At 32.9% G+C, this 24,803-nt stretch overlaps 1 protein-coding gene across 1 annotated transcript in view; it reads right to left on the bottom strand.

Moving 5' to 3' along the window:
- LOC141345380 (protein unc-13 homolog C) overlaps positions 1 to 24,803 on the bottom strand; it is a 180,657-nt gene that overhangs the window by 70,749 nt on the left and 85,105 nt on the right. The window contains exons 19-20 of the mRNA XM_073850236.1: positions 23,680 to 23,813; positions 19,038 to 19,123 (exon numbers count right to left, since the gene is read on the bottom strand). Of these exons, the coding sequence (XP_073706337.1) occupies positions 19,038 to 19,123; positions 23,680 to 23,813 (220 nt within the window). The remainder of the gene's footprint in view (positions 1 to 19,037; positions 19,124 to 23,679; positions 23,814 to 24,803) is intronic.

Raw genomic sequence — 24,803 nt, 5'->3', positions numbered from 1 at the left:
ACATAAAATAAAACAAAATAAAGTAAAACAAAATGAAATATAAAATAAAATAATAATAAAAAAATAAGAACACATTGATGGTGATGTGTTAAACATGAACTACAAAAAGGAAAATAAAATAAAATAAGAACACATTGACGGTGATGTGTTAAACAAACTTTACAAAGTAAACTTTACAAAATGAACTTCAGCTAAATAAAATAAAACAAAATGAAATATGAAAAAAAAAAAAAAAAAATAAGAACACACTGATGGTGGTGATGAACATGAACTTTAAAAAAAACCTAACAAAAATAAAATAAAATAAATTTAAATTAAATAACACATTGGCAGTGATCTGTTAAACATGAAGTTCACAAAAAACCTCAAAAAAAAAAAAAAAACTCAAAAAAAAAAAACAAAACACGGACATATGTGCTGAACATGAACTTTACAAAAAATCTAAATAAAATAAATTAAATAATAACACACTCAAGAACTTGGCAAAAATACAGTATAATGAAAATTACACATTGACAGTGATCTGTGCTAAACATGAACTTTACAAAAAAGCTACATAAAACAAACAAACAAAAAAATAAAAACACACTGATAGTGATGTGTTGAACATGCACTTTATAAAATAAACAAATAAATAAATAAAATAAAATACAAAATTTAACAACTAAAGCCAATTGGACACAGTCAGCATCACGGAAATTTTATTTAGTTTGCAGATCAGGTCGTGTTTTTACTTGCAGATCTAACTTAACTGACTTAATCAATTCATGCAAAAGTGTTCAAACTCTTAAAGGTAGAGTTTGTGAGGTTGCATATAAATTGTGCATGTCGTGATCAATTACAACATACAAACTAATGAGTGTGACATCAAATTTGTCACAACACATCTTTATACGATAAGTCTGAATATGCACATGCACAAATTAGTCATCTCTGGTCAATTTTATGACAACGAAGAGTGCTAAAGAGTTGAACAGGAAAGTCATTTTGGAGTAAACTATTGCTTTAACATAAGCAATAACTCAATAAGTTTTGAGTTCAGACTGAAGGCAGTAAGAACAGGTCGTCCTGTTCTCAGTTTTTACTCTCAGCTGAGATAGTTTCATCTGAAGATGTGAAATCTCATGAACTGTTATGGATTTATTGGGAATGACTCTATCTCCACGGTCTTGGGAAGGACTTGGGTTTGCAGCAATTTGTATAAAATTTTATACAAGCATTAATCTTTGGGTTGAATTTAAGTTTTTGTGAATCTACCGTCCGTTCTGAGTTTTAGTTGTGTGACCCGAGAGGCTGATAATTGACAGAACCTTCATTAGATCTAGAAAATCAAGCCATCCCGTCACTGCTGGCCTCTTCTCAACAGTAAAAGCTGCTTTTCTGCTACTCAAGGATCAATCCCTGAGGAACTGCAAACAAGTAGAAACTGAATTAATTCACTTTAATAGACTCTTTAAGAGACTCTACTGTCTCCTCATCTTACCCTCGAACCTATAAACTCACTCATGTAGAGATCTAGAGCAGTAAATGAATAAATATAAAATATGAATATAAAATAAAGAAATATTTAAAAGAAATATTCTTTTTTTAAAAGCTAAAAAAAAAAGCTAAAAAAAAAAAGCTAAATAAAATAATATAACAACTCGCTGGAGAAAAAAAAAATAACACATTGACAGTGATCTGTGCTAAACATGAACTTTACAAAAAAGCTAAATAAAATAAAATAAAAAATAAAATAAAAACACATTGATAGTGATGTGTTGAACATGCACTTTACAAAAAATAAAATAAAAAATAGAATAAAATAAAAAATTAAACAACTAAAGCCAATTGGACACAGTCAGCATCACACAAACACTTTCTCATTTTGTAAAAATAGTATAAATAAAAACACACTGACAGTGATATGTGCTTAACATGAACTTTACAAAAAAGCTAAATAAAATAAAATAAAAAATAAAATAAAAAAAACACATTGACAGTGATCTGTGCTGAACATGAATTTTCTAAAAATTAAATACAATAAATAAAATAACACCAAAGAACTTACAATAAACTAAATAAATTGAAATTAAAAAAATAATAATAATAAAATAAAATAAAAACACATTGATGGTGATGTATTAAACATGCACTTTACCAAAAAAAATATAAATTAAATTAAAAACTGACTGTGATATGTGATGAACAAGAACTTTAGAAAAAAGCTCATTTAAATTAAAATAAAATAATAAAACATGAAGAACTTGACCAAAAAAGCTAAATAAAAATAAAGAACACTGTGACAGCAATCTGCTGCACCAAAAAAAAAAAAAAACCCATAAAAAACCCCTACCTAAACGAAGGAACTTTTTCCCGTTTTCTTAACCACGTAAAACACCCTAGCAACCTGTAAAAAAGCAATCAAAACACTGAAGCATCCACACAGCAAGACAGCACCAAGCATCACAGCGGTGCAAACAGCACAAAACTCCACTCAGAAATGGAGTATCTGAGAAACAGAAAGTCTAGTTAATCTCATGAGGGTTAACTTTTAAATATTTTCCAGAGGCCTCAAAAATGTTTTTGTGTTTTCAAAAGCCACAGGAGAAATTACAGTTATGAGCTGTTCCTGTACAAACACCCACACAAAGAGCCTGGACAGATACAAGCTCTCTGCAGAGAATCACAGCGACATCCTCTGAGGAAAGAGTCACGGCTCCATTGAGATTTCATTGAGATTAACAGTCAATCGATACAAGCAAACACCGGAAAAGATTAATGCCTGCGTCGCCAGGTCCGGCTTGATTAAAAGAAAGTCTTACAGAGTGTTAAGGTTGCTAAACATGAAGATTAACACCAGGCTGATATGAGCCAAACACTGACTGACCTCTTCATTAATGGAAACCAACAATTTAATGCTGATGTTTCCAAAAATCAAAGCCTTTTTGCTCTGTAACGTCCCACCTGCAAGGTCACGATCTGGCCAAGCTGACAGACTGCCACCCCGTCTGCCGATCTTATCGGGACGGGAGATCATGGAACGAGAAAAGAGAAAACGCAGAGTAAAACTGAGACGCAAGCTGTCACCAGAACAGGCAACCATTCCCAATCCTGACACTAAACCTCAAGTTCAGAAGCATTTAGGTACTTAAACAAACAGTTCACCCCAAAAATTAACATTTGATGTAGATGAGTTTGGTTCTTCATCAGATTTGGAGAAATGTAGCATTCCATCACTTGCTCAACAATGGATCCTTTGGAGTGAATGGGTGCCGTCAGAATGAAAGTCCAAACAGCTGATAAAAACATCACAATAATCCACAAGTAATCCACATCACTCCAGTCCATCAATTAATGTCTTGTGAAGCCAAAAGCTCTGTGCTTGTAAATTAAATCCATCATTAAAGCATTTTAACTTTTAACATTTAATTTTTAAACATTGCTTCTGAATAAAATATGACTCCATGATCTGTAATAACACTTCTGTCATCTTTTCTGAATCAGGAGAGAAATCTGCACAAACCAAGCACCTTTAACAAACCAAAACAGTCCCAAACTGCTCTAATTATGCTCTTATTATGGATTAGGAACTGGAGTGGTGTGGATTACTTGTGTGTTATTGTGATGTTTTTATCAGCTGTTTGGACTCTCAATCTGACGACACCCATTCACTGCAGAGGATCCATTGGTGAGCAAGGGATGGAATGCTGCATTTCTCTAAATCTGATGAAGAAACAAACTCATCTACATCTTCAGGGTGAATACATTTTGGTGAACTATTCCTTTAAGACACAATTAACTTCTGAATGTCACTGCATTTAGGGCTGCAACTAACGATTTTATTTGATAATCGATTAGTTGGCTAATTATTTTATTAATCGGCTTTAAAAAAAAAACAATTTTTTATTTTATTGACAAAAATCACACTATTCCACATTCTGCCCAATGTCCTTCAAACAAACGTGCCAACTGAATGCTATGAAAACATAGTGCTTAACAATTAATTAGACCACCTGTCGTAATGAAGAGAAAACACAAATAATTTAGGAATCTGTCAATAATGTTTTAAAGCAAATGACAAACTAAAACAACTAAAAAGAGAAAGCACAGAGACGCAAGCTGTCACCAGAACAGGCAACCATTCCCAATCCTGACACTAAACCTCAAGTTCTGCACCATTTAGGTACTTAAAGGAACAGTTCACCCCAAAAATGAACATTTGATGTAGATGAGTTTGGTTCTTCATCAGATTTGAAGAAATGTAGCATTCCATCACTTGGTCACCAATGGATCCTCTGGAATGAATGGGTGCCATCAGAATGAGAGTCCAAACAGCTGATAAAAACATTACAATAATCCACAAGTAATCCACACCACTCCAGTCCATCAGTTAACATCTTGAGAAGCCAAAACCTGTGTGTTTGTACATTAAATGCATCAGTAAGGCGTTTTAACATTAAATTTTTAAACAATGCTTCTGGCTAAAATGCGAGTCCATAATCCGTAATAATACTTCATCCAGTGAAAAAGTCATCTTTTCTGAATCAGGAGAGAAATCTAAACACCTTTATCAAGCCAAAACAGTCCAAAACTGATCTAATTATGCTCTTATTATGGATTATGGACTGGATTTGAAAGTCCAAACAGCTGATAAAAACATCACAATAATCCACAAGTAATTCACACCACATCAGTCCATCAGTTAATGTCTTGTGAAGCCAAAAGCTGCGTGTTTGTACATTAAATCCATCATAAAGGTGTTTTAACATTTAATTTTTAAACAATGCTTCTGGCTAAAATCCGTATTAATGCTTCATCCAGTGAAAAAGTCATCTTTTCTGAATCAGGAGAGAAATCTAAACACCTTTATCAAGCCAAAACTGATCTAATTATGCTCTTATTATGGATTTTTTTTTAGCTGGAGTGGTGTGAATTATTGTGATGTTTTTATCAGAAGTTTGGACTCTCATTCTGAAGGCACCCATTCACTCCAGAGGATCCACTGATGATCAAGTGATGTAATGCTGCATTTCTTCAAATCTGAAGAACAACAAAAATGACAAAAATCACACTATTCCACATTCTGCCCAATGTCCTTCAAACAAACATGCCAACTGCTATGAAAACACAGTTAATTAGACCACCTGTCGTAATAAAGAGAAAACACAAATATTTAAAGAATCTGTCAAAAATGGTTTAAAGCAAATAACAAACTGAAACAACTAAATAGTATTTATCATATGCCTTTCATAACAGCTTGCATTCTTGCTGGCATTGTTTATGTACTTTCTGACTGCAATAGGGTATCTTAAGAAAAAAAACACTCTAAACTAGGTGCTTTTTTTCTGCCTTTCTTTCATAGATAACAGCAATAATTATATTATAGCATTAGAAATAGCTTACTACTGTTACTAATAATACAAAAAGCTAAATAAAGTATCAAATAAAGTGTAATTTTATTGTAAATAAAAATGCATAAGCATTGAGCACAAACAGACCTAATTCAATAACACAACTGCTTTGAAGTAGTTTTAACATTGACATTTTTTTCATTATTAATTGAATTGAGCTGAATAATGTCACTATTGTCCTCTGTAGAGCTGTTTTGCAAAATGAACTGTTATTGTTCTGTAAAGCTGCTTTGAATCAATCTGTATTGCATAAAGTGCAATAACAATAAATATGATTCGACATCCAGACATTTTAAGTCTTCGAACACTTTTTGAACCCACTGCGTGTTTCTAAGCACTCCAAACATCTCCATAGTTCAGCAATCTCAGTTTCTGTCCATAACTGCTTATCGACCTTGTACGTTGGGCTGCGGCTGCTGTTTTGGATTATTCTCTATTTCAGTGGTCTTGAACTTCTGGCCCAGACAACATGCACACAAACTAGACCACCTCAGAGGACTCTAAGCTTTCAACTGTGAACAATTTCACAGCTCAATGAACAATTTTCACAACAATGGTCTCCCTCGTGCCAGAGAAAATAAAATTCTTCCTGGATATTACTCCCACATCGACTCGTGTCGCGAAACAAGCCCGTTGAGGAGCCCGATGACACTTCAGATGAGCGCTGTCATGCTTTACCAAATATAAGGTGTGTTTAATTAAAGGAATAGCTCACAGAAATGAAAATTCTGCCACCGTTTACTCATCCTGATGTTGTTGTTTACATTGCTGTTTCCCATATAACAGACAGACGATTTTTGTACATAATGATCAAAACTGTGTCTTTTTCTTACATAGATCTACTGTATGATTTCATAAGACTTGGAATATAGAACACATGTCACGTGGACTACTTCTATTTGTATCTGCAAGTGGGAAGTGGGGAAATATTCTAAAAACAAGAGTATTTTACTTACCCCACTGGCAGATAAACTTACAAATTTTTAAGCAATAAACATTTTTAAACATTTTATTTTGTACTCTACAGAATAAAAAGATATATAGGTTTGACAGAACTTCACATAATTGTCATTATTGGAGAAATACTCTTATGAAAAAGAAGTGTGCTTAAAAGTATTAAATACGCAATTGAAGTGTACCTCAAATCTTGTAGATAATTTAATATTAATAAATGTTCACTTTCATCGAAAAATGTTTTTAAAGGAATTATTATTTTGATTAAAATTATGCATTTATTTTTAATAAATTAAAACAGAGAAATATATTTTGTTATTAATTTATTATTAATTTAATGCATTAATGCAGCAAGGGTGCATTAAATTAATCAAAAGTGATAGTAAAAAAATGTATAGTGCTATGTACTGTATATAAATATTTTTACAAAAACTGTATAGTTTTAATATTAATGAAAAAATACACTTTCTTGACTGTTTCTTAACACACATTTAAGTACACCTTTAAAAAGTGGACTTTATAATAATGTAATTTTAAAAGTTTAACTTTAAAGTCTTTTTTGTGCTTTAGGGAAGTATAGTTATTTTGATGTGTTGACTAGCATACTAAAGGACATGTAAAGTACATCCCAGAACATTTACAAGTGCATTTTATTAATATTTTCCCAACTCAAGACCTTTGCTCATCTTCAGAACACAAATTTCAATAAAAGATATCATCAAAAATATCTTTGTTTGTGTTCTGAAGATGCAAGGTCTTACAGGTTTGGAACGACATATGACATGAGAGTAAGTAATTAATGATGGAATTTTCATTTTTGGTTGAGCTATCTCTTTAAGTGCCAGAAAACATTACATTTATTTTGCACTTAAAATTAAAATTTTGAAACTGTAAATAAACCAAAAATCATTGAAGTGCATTTTACAAGAAAATGCAATTTCAGTCTTTTAAATATCACATTTAATTTGTTATGTTACTTGCTCACTGATTTTTTTTTTTTTTATTGAATTTAAAAAAATTTTAAGGAAAGTGTCATTTTAATTACATATAAATAAATAAAAAATACATTTATTTTAGCTAAATTTAAATAAACATTAGTTGACTAACTTTTTAATTTTTTTTACTTAAATTGCAACCATTAACTTTAATTTTTTTTTAGTAAATTAAATGAATCATTTTTTTCAATATTTGCATCATTTTGCGTATAAATTTGTGTACGCTTTTTTCAGTTTTTGTTTTTTTGCAAACAATGAAGCCATGCATATATGGTGACGTCTTTCAGCCCGCAATTAGTAATACATTAGCCTGTCTCCAGTCCTGCGTTCAATGAGTCTCTTGTCCAGTAAAATCAACCACCTTAATCTTCCAGCCGACTGGCCTCAGGGCACCAAACAGGAAGTACATCAAAGTCTCTATCAGGCAAGAAACACAACACACGCACACGCACACGCACACGCACACGCACACGCACACGCACGCACGCACGCACGCACGCACGCACGCATACATATTTGGTGACAAACAACTCGTGTGCTCCTAAGTGCTTCTGGGTAGGAGTTTCTAAATGAACCGGGTGCCCTGAGCAACTATGAATAAACAGGTCAAAGACAGTTAGTTCTGTCCATTCGGAGGAAGTGACCCCTGGAGGATGATGGGCCAGCTTTTCAACTCTACAACTCGACTTCATCATGTCCTTTTAGCATGCAAAGAGGCGCCGCTATCTGCACACGACTCAGCAAACGTTAGGACACGGCTGATACAGTAGAGCACAAGGGAAGGAAATTTTTGTTCAAGAAAATGATTTGCATGCCAAGAGGGGTTTGACAAAATACAACCGTAATGAGAAAAAAAAAAAAAAAAAAAAAAACTTGATTGCTTTTATTGTGTTTTCTGAAAAACAGATTAAAATTGTTACATGCAATTTATGTGACTTTAGAAAACAGTTTTAATCAGTTAGATTAAATTAAACTAATTAAAACGGTAACGCAGCTCTTATTTTGCCAATCAAGACTGCCACTTAAGTTTATGTCAAAGCATATTTACAAATATTTAAACTCAGCAGGAGTTTCTGATATTAAAACTGATAAATGTAAACTAACGCTAAGGGTTGGTACGATTTTTTATAAAATATATTTTTATTTTAATACAGCAAATGCATTAAATTGATTAAAAGTGATACTAAATACATTTATACTTTATATATTTTTTTAAATCCCAAAAATGTATCATGGATTCCACTAAGATATTAAATATTTTTAACACTGATAATAATCTGCATATTAGAGTGATTTTTGAAGCAACATGTGACAGTGAAGACTGGAGTAATGATGCTGAAAATTCAGCTTTAATCACAGAAATAGATTACATTTTACAATATACTTACAAAGAAAACAGCTATTTTAAATAGTAATAATATTTCACAATTTTACAATTTTTACTACATTTTTATGCAAACAAATGCAGCCTTGGTAAGCAGAAGCGACGTTAGTGTATGATTCGATGCTGAAAATGTAGCTTTGATCACATAAATAAATTACATTTTAAAATATATTCAAATAGGAAACTGTTGATTGAAATTTGACAAATATTTCACAAAATTAATCAAACAAAGGCAGTCGTACTGAGCATAAAAGACTTTAGAAACAAACAAAAAAAAATCCTCAAAAATTGTTAGTAAATGTCACAAATAATTACAAATAAACAGCAAGTAAGATATTAAGTTAAACATTTTGAAGCAGAAAGAATGAATTAGTATTTTCTTGTAAAATATTATATATTTTTTAGAGTGTAGTTTAAACCCAAACATGCTTGCTTCTCCTATTTTAATAGTGTTAATAATAAATATAAGCCTACAGTATATTGACTTCCTGAAGAGTGCAAACACTGCTGGGTGGAATCACTAAGAATTAATAGCACCGACTGATAGTGTTTCACTAAAGGAGTTATGCAAATCAGGTAACGACACAAGCGTGCCCATAAAATCTGTGCTGAAAGCAATTTGCATGGTGCAATTCCCATCTCCCATCTCACGGGTCGGTTCTGAGTGTTTGGTTACTTTACTGGAACTTACAGCATCAGTCAGCCACTGCGAACCAAACAATTGGTACTTTTAAATGTCAAAAATATCTGAATGCATACACTTTTGTCTATCATTCGATCATATTTTGATGAATTACTGTTCATCAAAATAAAAATATACAAAACAAATATTAATAAAAATATACATAAATATCTTATGCAATAGATTTTTGTGCATACTAATAGTGTAATCTATAATAAAAGGACTTGCAGCATCAGTCCGCCGCTGCGATCTAAACAATCAGCTCTTTCAAATGTCAAAAATATCTGAATGCATACACTTGTCCATCATTTAATCATATTTTGATGAATTACTGTTCCACTTATCAATAAAAATATACACAAACATTCAATAGATTTGTGTGCATACTAATAGTGTAATCTATAATAAAAGGATTTGTGGCATCAGTCTGCTGCTGCGATCTAAACAATCAGCTCTTTCGAATGTCAAAAACATGTGAATGCATACCAACTTAAACACTTTTCTCTACGAGATCATATTTTAATGAATTACTGTTCCACATATCAATAAAAATATACAACAACTTCCTATTCAATAGATTTTTTTAGCATACTAATAGTGTAATCTATAATAAACTTCATTTACATACAATGAAAGAAGGCCTGTTTGTGATGAATGACAACGACTTAACATACATATTCATTGCACACTCCCTTTCTTTTGCTAAATTTTGCTTCTGGTTAAGGTAGATTGCTGGTACACGGTTAGTAAATAAGATTTTCACTGAATTTCCTACAAAGCAGCCTTGTGTCAGATCAGCCTAACACACTGAACCGACCTGCGAGATGGGGAATTTCACTGTGCTAATTGTGTTGAACACACATTTTGTGCCGTTACCTGATTTGCATAATTCCTTTAGTGAATCAGGTGCTAGAACAAAGCAGAAAGCACATGCAAAATCAACTGGAGTGAATTCCCTCCTCATTATTTCTTTTTGGTGCAGCCAGCAGTTCAGAAATTACACACTACGCCTTTAAAGGAATAGCTCACCCAAAAACAACAATTTACAGAAAATTTACTCACTCTTAGTCATCAGATTTGGAGAAATGTAGCATTGCATCACTTGCTCACCAATGGATCCTCTGTAGTGAATGGGTGCCGTCAGAATGAGAGTCCAAACAGCTGATAAAAAATCCACAAGTAATCCAAACCAATTGAGAAGCCAAAAGCTGCATGTTTGTAAGAAACAAACCCTTCATTAAGACATTTTTTAACTTCAAACTGTTACTTATGGAGTCCATAATCCATAATAATGCTTTCTCCAGTAAAAAATGTGGAATGATCTGAATCAGGTGAGAAATATGCACAGATCAAGCACAATTTACAAACTAAAACAGTCCAAAATAGCTCTAAACACATATGTGGGTGGATTTTGATGTGAGACAACAGAAGATTAATTTTTCACTGGCGGAAGCATTATTATGCCGTATGGACTCATATTTTGGCAAGAAATGGGGGTTTAAAAGTTAAAACATCTTAATAACAGATTTGTTTCTTATAGAACAAACACAGATTGTCTCTTCACAAGATGTTAACTGATAGCCTGGAGTGGTGTGGATTACTTGTGGTTTATTGTGATGTTTTTATCAGCTGTTTGGACTCTCATTCTGATGGCACCCATTTACTGCAGAGGATCCATTGGTGAGAAAGTGATGAAATGATAAAGAAACAAACTCACCTATATCTTGGATGGCCTGAGGTGACTGGATTTTCAGCACATTTTCATTTTTCTTTAAATCTCTGGAGGAGGATTCATCCATACAATCGGATGAGCATGATGTCGTATGTAAATGACTCTGGGATGAGTAGATCGGTACTCTCAGAGGTTTTATCTTAAAAGTTCATTGCCTGGCCAGGTTAAGTGAAAGACAGTATATGAGTCTGGGTGAGAGATAGTTCACATGCAACCCTCCTGTCGGAGATGATCAAACATCTCAGCCTAAAGAGAAAGCCTAATGCTTATGCTCTCACAGTTTTCTTGCACGTATCTTATTTGTCATGCAGATAAAACACATTCAAACTGAAAGCTAAACTGTAACCACTCAGGGGCTTTATCTAAGAGAAGACAGTGTTTGCTTTGCACAACTTGTCAATTTTTTTTTATATATTCTTCTGCTTCAGGGTAAAATCATCTGTACACACACACACACACACACACACACACACACACTGGTTTACATGTTTTATGGGGACATTCCATAGGCGTAATGGTTTTTATACTGTACAAACCGTATTTTCTATCGCCCTAACCCTACCCTACACCTAAACCTAGCCCTCACAGGAGATTGTGCAAACTTTTACTTCCTCAAAAAAACTCATTATGCATGATTTATAAGCCTGTTTCCTCATGGGGACCTGAGAAATGTCCCCACAAGGTCAAAATTTACTGGTATTCCTATCCTTGTGGGGACATTTGGTCCCCATAACGTGATGAATACCAGGTACACGCACACGCACACACACACACACACACACACACACACACACACACACACACACACACACACACACACACACACACACACACACACACACACACACACACACACACACACACACACACACACACACACACACACACACTCCTGGTGTGTTTCTGATGGGTTTTAGTGTACAGCGGATCTTTAAAGGCTCATATGTCCAGCAGATCTTCCTTCTGTGTGAATCAGTATCTAATTAAAGGGTAAATGACTTTCTTTCTTCATGTTTTTTGAGGAATGCATTTCAGGAAATATTTGCATATAGTGGACTTCTATGGTGCCTGCGAGTTTGAACGTCCAAAATACAGTTTCAATGCAGCTTCAAAGGGCTCTAAATGATCCCAGCCGAGGAAGAAGGGTCTTATTTTGTACTCACCCCGTTGTCATCCAAGATGTTTGTCTTTCTTTCTTCAGTTGTAACGAAATAATGTTTTGAGAAACACATTTCAGGAAATATTTCCATATAGTGGACTTCTATGGTGCCCACAAGTTTGAACATCCAAAATACAGTTTAAATGCAGCTTCAAAGGGCTCTAAACGATCCCAGCCGGGGAAGAAGGGTCTTATTTTGTACTCACCCCGTTGTCATCCAAGATGTTTGTCTTTCTTTCTTCAGTTGTAACGAAATAATGTTTTGAGAAACACATTTCAGGAAATATTTCCATATAGTGGACTTCTATGGTGCCCACAAGTTTGAACATCCAAAATACAGTTTAAATGCAGCTTCAAAGGGCTCTAAACGATCCCAGCCGGGGAAGAAGGGTCTTATTTTGTACTCACCCCGTTGTCATCCAAGATGTTTGTCTTTCTTTCTTCAGTTGTAACGAAATAATGTTTTGAGAAACACATTTCAGGAATTATTTCCATATAGTGGACTTCTATGGTGCCCACAAGTTTGAACATCCAAAATACAGTTTAAATGCAGCTTCAAAGGGCTCTAAACGATCCCAGCCGAGGAAGAAGGGTCTTATCTAGCGAAACCATTGGTCATGTTCTAAAAGAAATTAAAATGTATATACTTTTTAACCTCAAATGCTCATCTTGTCTAGCTCTGCGCGCACTCTATGTATTCCGGTTCAAGACAGTTAGGGTATGTCGCAAAACTCCCATCTCATTTTCTCTTCCAACTTGAAAACCATCCTACAGATGGGAGTTTTTCGACATACCCGAACTGTATTAAACTGGAGCGCAAAGAGTACGCATACGCATATGCATAGCAGAGCTAGACAATATAAGCATTTGAGGTTTAAAAGTATATAAATTTTTATTTTTATTTAGAAAATGGTCAATAGTTTCTAGATAAGACCCTTATTCCTCAACTGGGATCGTTTAGATTCCTTTGAAACTGCATTTTGGAAGTTAAAACTCGTGGGCACCATAGAAGTCCACTATATGGGGATAATTCCTGAAAGGTCCTCAAAAAACAATTTCATTACGACTAAAAAAAGAAAGACATGAACCTCTTGGATGACAACAGGGTTGCTTTGGAAGTGAACTACTCCTTTAACATCAGCAACACATAAGCTGAGCTGTTTACTAAGTCAAGCATCACTATCACTAATGCTCATATTTAGAAAGTGATTTTAACTCAATGATAAATGATAAACAACTTGAAAAATCTCAGATTTAAAGTACATTTCTAGAGATCTGTTCTAACAAGCAACAACCCAGAATAATCTACTGGAGCTCCTAATCTGAGCCGTACAGCTGTTCGTCTCACGTCTTTTACATTAATGAACAAAATGTCATACTCTATGAGAAAAAGAAATAGCGGGAGATATATAAAGCGAGAAAGACAGGGAGTGAGAGAGATTGCTGGTATGCAATCGCTTCATATGCTTATTTATTAGATATGAATAAATCATCATGCTAATATATGTAAAACACCTGCCTTAGATATTCATGACATGTCATTGTGTGAAATTATTTTGCTCTAAATGTGCTGGGATAAATATATGCATTCAAGCTGTATATCATGTATGTATGCAGTATATGAGATAAACATATGCCGGACCGTATGCATGAGATGCTGTTTTTTATTCTCGGAGCGTCAGCGCTCGTCCGTTCGGGTAGGTGGGGACTCCGGGTGGAAGAGCAGATTTGCTGTAATCCACAAGTCAGTTTTTCCACTGATAACAACCACAATAAAACGACCGCCAGACATGCTGACATATAACGCAGATTTTAAAACAGGGTTACAGCTCTGAAACCTCACTCGATTTTGACCTGCTGCATGATAAAACTGAAAAAAAAAAACACACACTGACTTACAATGAAAGAGAGACTTTAAATACTCAAGTATCTTCTTTTTGTTTTTATAATTATAAAATAATTCAATTTTAAATTAAAATGAATGTAAGTAAAGGTCTTTAAATCTAAAGTCTCAATTAAAAAGTATTATTTCAAATTACAAATTGCAAAAAAAAAAATCATAAAAAATATATGTATATACATATATATATATATATATATACATACACACACACACACACATATATATATATATATATATACACATACACACACACACACACACACACACACACACACACACACACACACACACACATACAGTATATGGGTCAAAGACATAAAAGGGTTTAAGCATAAAAAAGTGTACTAAAAACACTGCTTTAAATTGTTTTTTTTTTTTATTTGTTTAATTTCATTGCATTTTTGTTTTTGTATTTCTGCGCTAAAAATAAATATCATACATTTTTCCCTTAATTTACAGAAGACTCCCACTAGAATTATATTAAAAGAAGAATTACTTTCACCCTAAATACTAATTAGGTGTAATTCTACATTTTTAAAATGTGCCACTATTCTAGTTTTAGCCGATTTGTCAGAAATAATTTTTTTACTAATTTACACAAACACAAAATGTAATATTCTTCCTTATGCATTTATATATTTTAATATGCACAAGTCAGAATAAGCATGTTGTTCCAATGTTTAAATAAATATTGTGTTACACTGAATGACAATGTAACATTACATCAACCAAATTTTATTCCCCAAAACTTATTTGAAACCTTAAAAGTAGACACTTTTGTTAAATTTAATGTGCTGTCTATGGGCATAAAATCACTTTTGTAAATTTTGTAAAAAAGTAAAAATGAATGTAAACATAAGAAAAAGTAAAAAATATGGTTAAAGATCTTCATAATCATCCTAAAAAAAGTGGATGTTTTCATCTCGTAAAATTTTTTTCAACAATGCAAACAATCTTTCCACTACTGTTTGTACCATTACAGTCCATTAATTAGACCTAAACTTTAATTTATTTCACCTGAAACTAAACAAGTTGACAATGATATACTCATTTACAGTCAAACCAGTGAAGCTTTGCTGTTAACTGATTATGAGGTTACGAGTATGATATAACCCTCATAACTAAGGTAGTAAAATGTATCGCTCAATCCTGTATGACACTCATTTCTGATCTGAGTACAGCAGCTGTGAACACTCAATGTTGAATATGTGCTTTTTTTGGTGTCGATCCATATTGAATCAAGCCATTTTCTATCCATAACGCCCAAGAAGAACAGAGTTCGATCCAAGTGTGATCTAAAAGTCTGATTGTGAGTGCCAGCTTACATTTCTGCAATATTTATTTATTATATTAGCACAAAGAAGTGAATGCATGCTGGGATTTTAAAGCATAACTGATAATGTTATTTTGTTGAGGAGAAAAATGTCAATATTTTACCACCCAGTGCAGAAAGAGATCAATACAATATGATTATTTATATCACAATGGAAAGGCTACAGAGCAAATCGGATTAGTATTTTCCATAACCATTTTCATTTGAGATTCTAACGAGAACATCTGAACAAAAATACAGTCAAAAGTGCCTAACAAAAGAACAAACTGTACAATAAATATATCATTCACATCTCCTCATCTGGCAGTTCCTCTGTTTTCTGATTTCTTTAATACAGTCAATATGACCATCTCAAATCATAAACACAGACAATGCAAAAGTAAAAACAAACACTACAGGTTTCTAAACGCTGAGCTAGAAGTTTAAACCTACAGATCAAGTGTGTGTGTTTGTTTTTGTGTGCTTAAAAGCCAACGCATTCTGCCTCACATCAACGTCAATGTGTCAACACAAACTAATCTGGATTATATTCAAATGAAAGAGAGATTTCTGAACGTGCCCTCCAGAAAAACACGAATGAAAGGAAAATGAAACTGCACAAAGGTTTCAGATTTTCTTTTCTGTGACATCTCATAGCAACTTGTCAATCTATATTAAAAAGAAATGACAGCAGAGGCTGAGAGGTGTGCGATAACTGTGTGTGTGTGTGTGTGTGTGTGTGTGTGTGTGTGTGTGAAATCTATAGGTTGCCATTATCTTGACACCTGGTTCCTATGGCAACTTAAAGATGGTTCAGTTCACAGACGCGTTCACAGAGATGTGTGTGTTTGTGTGTCAATCTAATGAAAGATGGTCGTTGCTGTCAAAGGTTGTAAAACCTTGTACACACACAACAAGAACATATAAATGTTTCAATGTCACAGAAGCAGCAGCAGGACATCGGCTGCAGGTCATCCCTTGTGCGTGTCTGCACACAATCTTTAGTGTGTGAGATCTGTGAGATTACATTGTATTTATATTTTGTCTTGTTTTTAATATCAGTGTTAATTTAGTCTTTCTTAAAGGGATAGTTCACCAGAAAAGAAGAAAAAACTTCTGTCATTAATAGGGATGTAACCAGAGGTGGAAATGGCCAAAATTTACTAGGGGGGACTCTAGCTTGAGGAGGTGTTTAATGTCTTAATAATGTTAATTTTAGATGTCCTTTCGGTTGTATTCAGTTGTACAGAAATGAACCTTCCCATTATAAGCAATATTTGACTCCTTGAAGTTTTTATTATTATTATTTTAACCTTTGTGATGCCATTTTTTACTTTATTATTATTTTTACTTTTTTTTTCAAAACATTTAATTAAACAATAAATTCAACAAAAATAATACAATACAATCAGTCAAATGAAATCAGCAACAATTCACCTTTGCATGGCACAGAAGAGCACAAATGTGGTATTAAAGACAGATTTTTTTTTTTTTTTACAAGATTCAGAGGTGGGATTAATGCATTTCATAATAACAATGTTATGAGATTTTTAAATATAAAGTTTTGAATATAGAAATATTAAATAATTTAAATGACTTATGAGTTATATTTTGAAAAAGAAACTGAAACTGCCAGTAGGTGGCACAAATTAAAGTCTTTGTGAATCATTCATTCAATCAATTCCAAAATGTAGATTCATTTATTAACAAAACACTGGATCAAAAGTTGATTGCCTGAATAATGTGCCATATTCTGCTTTTGATTTTGTTTTGAGTTTGTTTGACAAATGTAGTCTATATATATATATATACACACTGGATAATGGAGCATCAAAATCACCAGTAATTATAGTGAATACATATATAAATAACAATCGTAGATACAAAGGTATAGTAAATATACAAAGTAAAAAATTACAATAAAAATGGTAAAATTTTTATTTTACAAACAAGTGCAATTGCAAACTTTAATTGCAGAATTAAATAATCTAATTAAAATTAAATGTAAAAAAAATCTCTCACTTGCATAAATGTGTGTGACCCAGGACCACAAAACCAGTCATAAGGGTCATTATTTTAAAATAAAATTTATATTTCATGAGATCCAATGATAGACAATATTTGGCTGAGATGAATATCTGGAATCGGAGAGTGCAAAAAATAAAAAAAATTACAAAATTGTCTTTAAAGATCTTTATCTCATCCTAATGATTTTTTGATCATTTTGATCCATACAGTTTTTTTTTTTTTTACTATTGCTACAAATATACCCATACTACTAAAACTGGTTTTGTGGTTCAGGGTTTTATCTTCTTCATACATTCATAATGCCTTAAAATTAACCTTACAAATGGGTGTACAGGTAGGTGGTTATTGTTAAAGTCCCTGAATTTACAATTTAATCAACTATTCATCTTTTTCTCAAATGCTCATCTTTTTAGAAAGTACAACACGATACAAGATCAAAACCAAATTCCATGAGGCATACTGTTTCATAATGTATTACAGTCTCTAAAATTGTGCTCATAAATTAACAGTGTGTATGTAAATGATTTACGAAAGATACAAAAGATTAAAGAGTGCACTATAAACATTGTCTTGAAAGGTTTGTGCAAGCTTTTTTTAAAGATAAGTCTATGGTGAATAGGTGAGTTTGAATCTGAGGGAATTGCCTTTTTAATGCTCTACTATCAAGTGTGTGTGTGTGTGTGTGTGGAGGAGAGAATAACCTTGCAATTCATTCACCTTTTACTTTCAAGAACAGCTTTGTGTGTGTGTGTATGTGTGTGTGTGTGTGTGTGTCCTTTCATTCTCTAAGCTTTTCAAGCAGACAATCTGTGGTCAGAGTCACAGCAGACTGTGAGTGTGTGTGTGTGTGTGTGTGTGTGTGTGTGTGTGTGTGTGTGTGTGTGTGTGTGTGTGTCTTAGCCTTTGACAGCAGACCATCTGTGGTTTGAATTAAATATCACTGGTGAATCTGAATCCTAGAGAGATTGTTCCAAATTTATCTTTGAAACACTGAAGGCAAACTGTCTTACTACCGTCAACATTAAACAACACTCTTTGACGGGTCTGTATCACATTTGCATTTACATTTATGCAAAACAACTCACAATCGAAAAATTCCTGAATATGGTTTGCAGACATGCTCAACACAAACCTTTCTCTCCAGTCCAGTCAGATCATTTATAACATCACAGCTCATTAACATATGACTGCCCACATTTAAATATAATTACACTTACTGTTCCTGGTTCAAGAAAATGTTCTAGGGACTTCAGAGCAACAACTGTTACCAAGCCGAATAATATTGCTCCTTTGAAGAGAAAGAGCCAAACATAAACCTGCATCAAATACAGTATGGCGTTTCTGTATGTGTGATGTAAAACCAGCTTGAGTTCTGCTCAAAAACAATCGATCTGTGACATGTGTTGCTTCTCAGATCTCAACAGAAGCCACGTCAAAGAAAAACCTTGCCAGCATCCCCACAGAGACAGTAAAAAGCAGAGCAGGAGAAACTCACCCTCCATTGCGTACTTCATATCCAGGGCGAAGAGGGTCCACATGATTTCAGAACTAATTCTACCCATATTCAATTCTTGAGGGAACCTGAAGATAAATAAAAACAGACATTGTTAACCACACAGCAATTCATTCATCATCACTCCATCCAAGTCCTGATATAGTGGTCCTGGTCTAGACCACATAGAAACCTGTTGTCTGTGGTATACCTCACATGCAGAAATGAATTAAAATGAATAACTTTAAAAATTAAACATTTATTTTATATTTTTTATAAATAAAAAACATATCTTTTTCTATTTACTAATTTGTAAAATATATATTTTAATGAATATATATTTTTATTTAAAATTCAATAAATAAATAAAACGTTAAATGAAAGAATGAATAATAAATATTTTTATTTATATTATTGTTGTTAATTAAAGTGCAGATAAGAATGTTATTTATTCGTTAAATATATATTTTGATGACTTTTACACCAGAATTATTTAATAAAAAAATAAAAAATAATCTGAAATTTGTTAAATATACATACATATATATATATATATATATATATATATATATATACACACACACACACACACACACACACACACACACACACACACACACACACACACACATATATATATATATATATATATATATATATATTCCTAAAGAAAGAAAGAAAGAAAGAAAGAAAGAAAGAAAGAAAGGAAGTAAGGAATAATAACTTGTGTTTGAAATTAAAGCTGTAATAAATTTGTTAAATTTATATTTGAATTGTTTATTGAAATAATACCTTATTTATAAAAGGAAAGAAAGAAAGAAAGCAGATAAAAATGATTTACTTTAAAAATGAAACATTGACTTTATAAATATTTATAAATAATAATAATAATAATAATAATTATTAATTAGAAAAAAAATATATATATACATTTTTTTACTTTTATATTGAAGTTATTTTTTATTAAATTCCATTATTTCCACAAAATAGACAAATAAAACATTAATTGAAAAAATAATAATGAATAAGTGTTTAAAAATTTGACTTCTTTCTTCTAAATTTCTAAAGAAAGAAAGAAAGAAAGAAAGAAAGAAAGAAAGAAAGAAAGGATGGAAGGAAGAAAGGAAGGAAGGAACAATAAATTGTTTAAAATTAACACTGAAATAAATGGGTTAAATACACATTTTTATCAGAATATTTTTTTATTTATAAATTCCTAAGGAAAGAAAGAAAGAAAGAAAGAAAGAAAGAAAGAAAGAAAGAAAGAAAGAAAGAAAGAAAGAAAGAAAGAAAGAAAGGAAGGAAGAAACAAAGGAACAATAAATTGTTTTATTTATAAATTGCTAAGGTACGGAAGTACGGAAGGATGGATGGATGGATGGAAAAAAGTTAATAATAAATAAGTGTTTCAAAATTAAATGAAAATTATAATAAATCCAGCATTTCAAGCAGTTCAATTCTACAGGTCTAGTCATTTCTAGGTTTTGGAGTTTCTGGTCTTCTCTTCACCTCTAAATCTCCATTCACTACTCGACACAAAAATCCTCTAAAAAAAAAAAAAAATTCCTGACATAGATGTAACTTATCATATGTAATGAGTCCAGTTAGAAACATGTCCTTTCACCAATATGACAGAGACGAGAGGGGTGTAAAAGGGTCCCATGTGTTGTGTGCTTTCCACATACGAGCACATTCTCTTTACGACCACCAATTTAATCGCACGCGCTGTTTCCATGGCGACCGTCGCCCTACCGTATCAGCGAGTGAAGCGATCAGTTCTCTGCTCTCCCCCACTGATCAAAAACAATCTCAGATCAATCTACAGCAGACCCAACCCGCCTTAATTGCTTTAGGACAGTAGCAGCTCTCAAAGATGGACACATACTGTATGGATGCAGATGATCACAGGATGATCATAAACTCTCATAGTGAAGGAAAGATGTGTTCCTAACCAGAGTCATTTACTACGCTTCATTTAGGAAGCATTTCTCTCTTTCTTAATGGCTCTCTGCTCTGACAGATTCTGTGCTTTAAAAATGAATTTTAGACTTAGTACCAAAATCCAATTTGGTTTTCAAATCTTTTGGACTGACCGTCCACACTGTCATTTTGCAAATAATGAGCCAGATCCATTTGTTCAGACTTAAATTCAGCATGAAATGCCGCTTACAAGCCATTTTGCTTCTGTAAAGTGATTTATTGTGCAAAACTGCTTTGATCTGTTGGGATGTTTCTTGAGCAGCAAATCAGCATATTAGAATAATTTCTGAAGGATCATGTGACACTGTAGACTGCAGTAATGATGCTGAAAATTCAGCTTTGTATGACAAAAAATGAATTACTTTTTACAATATATTCAAATAGAAAACACAAATATGAAATTATAATAATATTTCACATTTTTACTATTTATACTGTATTTTTGACCAAATAAATGGTGAGCAGAAGAGACCTTTTCAAAATAATTTAAAAATCTTACCGACCCCAAACTGCTGTAATTCACATATTCATTCGAATGCTGTATGTGAAATTGCACACAAGTTCCACATTATTCATTGTACTGGGAAAGACTGAATTCAGAAGCAGTTTGAGATTATATTTTATGCACAACATTTGAAAAATGTTGCATCCCTAATAATGAAAACCTGAAATCCAATCCATTTCCAAAATTTCAAAGCTTTCTATGAATATGTTTTAGAACGGATTTGTTTTTTGCTCCCTGTTGAAAGAAAGATTTACTTATTTCACTTCTGAGTTTGCATTGCAGTGCTGTACTGATATTCTTCCAATAGTCTGCTCAGAGTTCGTTTTAAACAAATAACAAATAATTCAGCACAAATCTCTGAACCTACTCACACTATTTATACTTTATTTTCCAAAATGAACCTCAACGCAATCTGACGTTGGTAAACTTTATACTTAATAAATTTAAGATTAGAGTTTAAAAATCTCACACTGACTTGATAGAGCATTCATCATTCAAAAAATTTTAATGTCATTGTAATATTTGCATACTGAACTGTGATTGGTTTGTTGTTGCAGCATAATCATACAATACAGTTGAGGTCAACAATCATTTACAAATACCTTGCAGAATCTGCAAAACGTTAATTATTTCACCAAAATAAGAGGGATCAAACAAAATGCATGTTTTATCTAGTACTGACCTGATTAAGATATTTAACATAAAAGATGTTTACATGTAGTCTACAAAAGAAAATAATAATGCATTTATAAAAATGACAGAAAAACGATAGTCCTGAACAGTTAAACGACCCGCTGTTCTTTAAAAAAATTCTTCAGGTCTCACAAATTCTTTGGTTTTTCAGCATTTTTGTGTATTTGAACACTTTACAACAATGACTGTATAATTTTAAGATCTATCTTTTCATGTTGAGGACAACTGAGAGACTCATTTGCAACTATTACAAAAAGTTCAAACACTCATTGATGCTTCAGAAGGAAAAACAATGCATTAAGAGCTGGGGGTGAAAACTTTTTGAATTTGAAGGTCAGGGCAAATTTAATTTACTTGTCTTCTGGGAAACATGTCCTGCAGCTTCTAATGGCCAGTAGTAAAAGAAAAAAAAAAGCATTATATTTAGGCAAAATAAGAAAAATGTACACATCTTCATTCTGTTCAAAAGTTTACACCCCGACTCTTAATGCATTGTTTTTCCCTTCTAAAGCATCAGTGAGTGTTTGAACCTTCTCTAATAGTTGCATATGAGTGCATCAGTTGTCCTCAGTGTGAAAACATAGATCTCAAAATCATACAGTCAAAATCTGAATAACAGTGGGCAGATCAACTGTTCAGGACAAACAACTATCACACTTCTATTATTTTTATAAATTCAATCATTTTCTCTTGTGGACTTTATGTAAACATCTTTAATGTGAGTGTCTTGAGACTGTGATCCATCATGTGACAGACAGGTTTGACTCAACTGTCACCACTTTAGAGAAATTGAAGTTTAAAAGCTACATTAAATCAGTTAAAACTCAATCAAAACAGTAAATCGAAGTCATTTTTCTCAGATGCAGTGTTACTGCACTTTGTTTTTGTAGAGCAGCGTGATTCCCAAGCAAATCTAGTTTTCCTCTTCAGTGTTTAATCGAGAGCTGAACTAATGACCCTATAGGTTCAGTAACATCTCACACACTCAGACTACCGCAAACGGTGAGATAAAAGATAAGAGAGAGTTGAATAAACAAAAAAAATCGAGAGAAAGACGATTCTTCTCTGGGTTTGTCCAGGATGCTGAATTATTCACAACTAATGCCTGCCTGTGAATTTCTGTTGGAGAATAGCTATTGTTATCTGTTTTGCACACACACACACACACACGTCACATATTGCATTTCATTGCAATGTGCTTACGAAACACTGCAATCTGCGGATATGTTCAAAACATCCAAAAATCATCCATCTTAATACAAAGGAAAGCTTTTAATGCTTAGATGTTGTCTGTAGATTCTCAGAAGGAATTTCATAGTTATGTTTAAGTATCAACTTTGTGTCAGATGATTTTTACATTCAATCAGTCAGTGTGCACAGCTTTAAAAAGTGACTTTGTCAGACATCTGAAAAGCTCTACAGATTGAGATGGCTCACAATGTGTTTGCACATGTGTGTGATACATACTGGTTAATGATGGGCGTGTAGGCCGTTCTGTCCTCATCAATAACGGACACCATCAGCGTAATCAGTTTGGGCCAGAAGTCCAGGTTCTTGATGGACGGACCCTGTTCCTCGCGAGGCAGTTCCTGCTTCTTAGCCTGGAAAGACATAGAGACAGAAGATTAATATAGATAATAAAAATCTCTCCTTCGCCCATATGTTTAGAGTTTAAATAATTCAGCCCCGTTAACTGATGGGATAGAGGTGAGTCTTAGCGCTCGGCACTCCAGTTAAGTGTTTTTGCTTCATAAGACACATTTTATTAGGTGGTGCAAACACACACAGAAACTCACAGGACTCTGGTCTTTCATTAAAATCATTTATACCCAACACATTCGTATTTAGTGTTTTCTGCCCTTTAAGCTCATTAATGTCTTCATTAATTATGTAAATTATGCAGTTCTGGCAACTCCAGCCAAACCATTTACTAAAGCTACTCTCACAGAGTCAATGTTTCGGATTTTATTAGTCAACGCACAACGTTAAAGTGGTAGAATAGAATAAATCTGTTTGGATTGGTATTGAACTCAGTGGTTCTTAACCAGGATGCTTAAAGATGGCTTAAAATGATTTAAAACGTAAGCGTTAAAATAAACTAAAACAAATGAATAATTTTTTTCTACAATTCTTATCCTTAATCCTTATGCAGTAAATCACAAGCAAGTCATGTAAATGCATTGGTTAAGAAGAGCAGGATCCCTGAGGAACATTCAGCTCTTGAAATTAAATTATTTTAATTACTTAGTTATTATAATCTATAGTCCTAGTTTCTATAAAGTAAAAAAACAACAACCAACCAAACAAACAAAATCTTCTCTTTAATGCAGATGTACCAGAGGACACCTATTAGTCACTTGAATATTCTATGAATATAAACATCTTGGGAGTCAAAAGGGTTGAGAACTACTCCTCTAACTCATAAATAAAACATGTAATCACAATGAAGGACAATATTTGGAAATATCAAGATGTTGCGATGGATCTTAAAAGTCAAAATGACATGGCAACCCATGATATCCATCAAGTGAAACCAATGTCTAACAGGATGTTTAACAAAAAATAAAATAAAAATACTGGGGAAAATGGGC

Source organism: Garra rufa, chromosome 11 (genome assembly GCF_049309525.1).
Source record: "Garra rufa chromosome 11, GarRuf1.0, whole genome shotgun sequence".
In the NCBI taxonomy this organism is placed as follows: Eukaryota; Metazoa; Chordata; class Actinopteri; order Cypriniformes; family Cyprinidae; genus Garra; species Garra rufa.
Note: the sequence above shows the minus strand (reverse complement) of the source record. Positions and strands in the feature narration are given on the sequence as shown.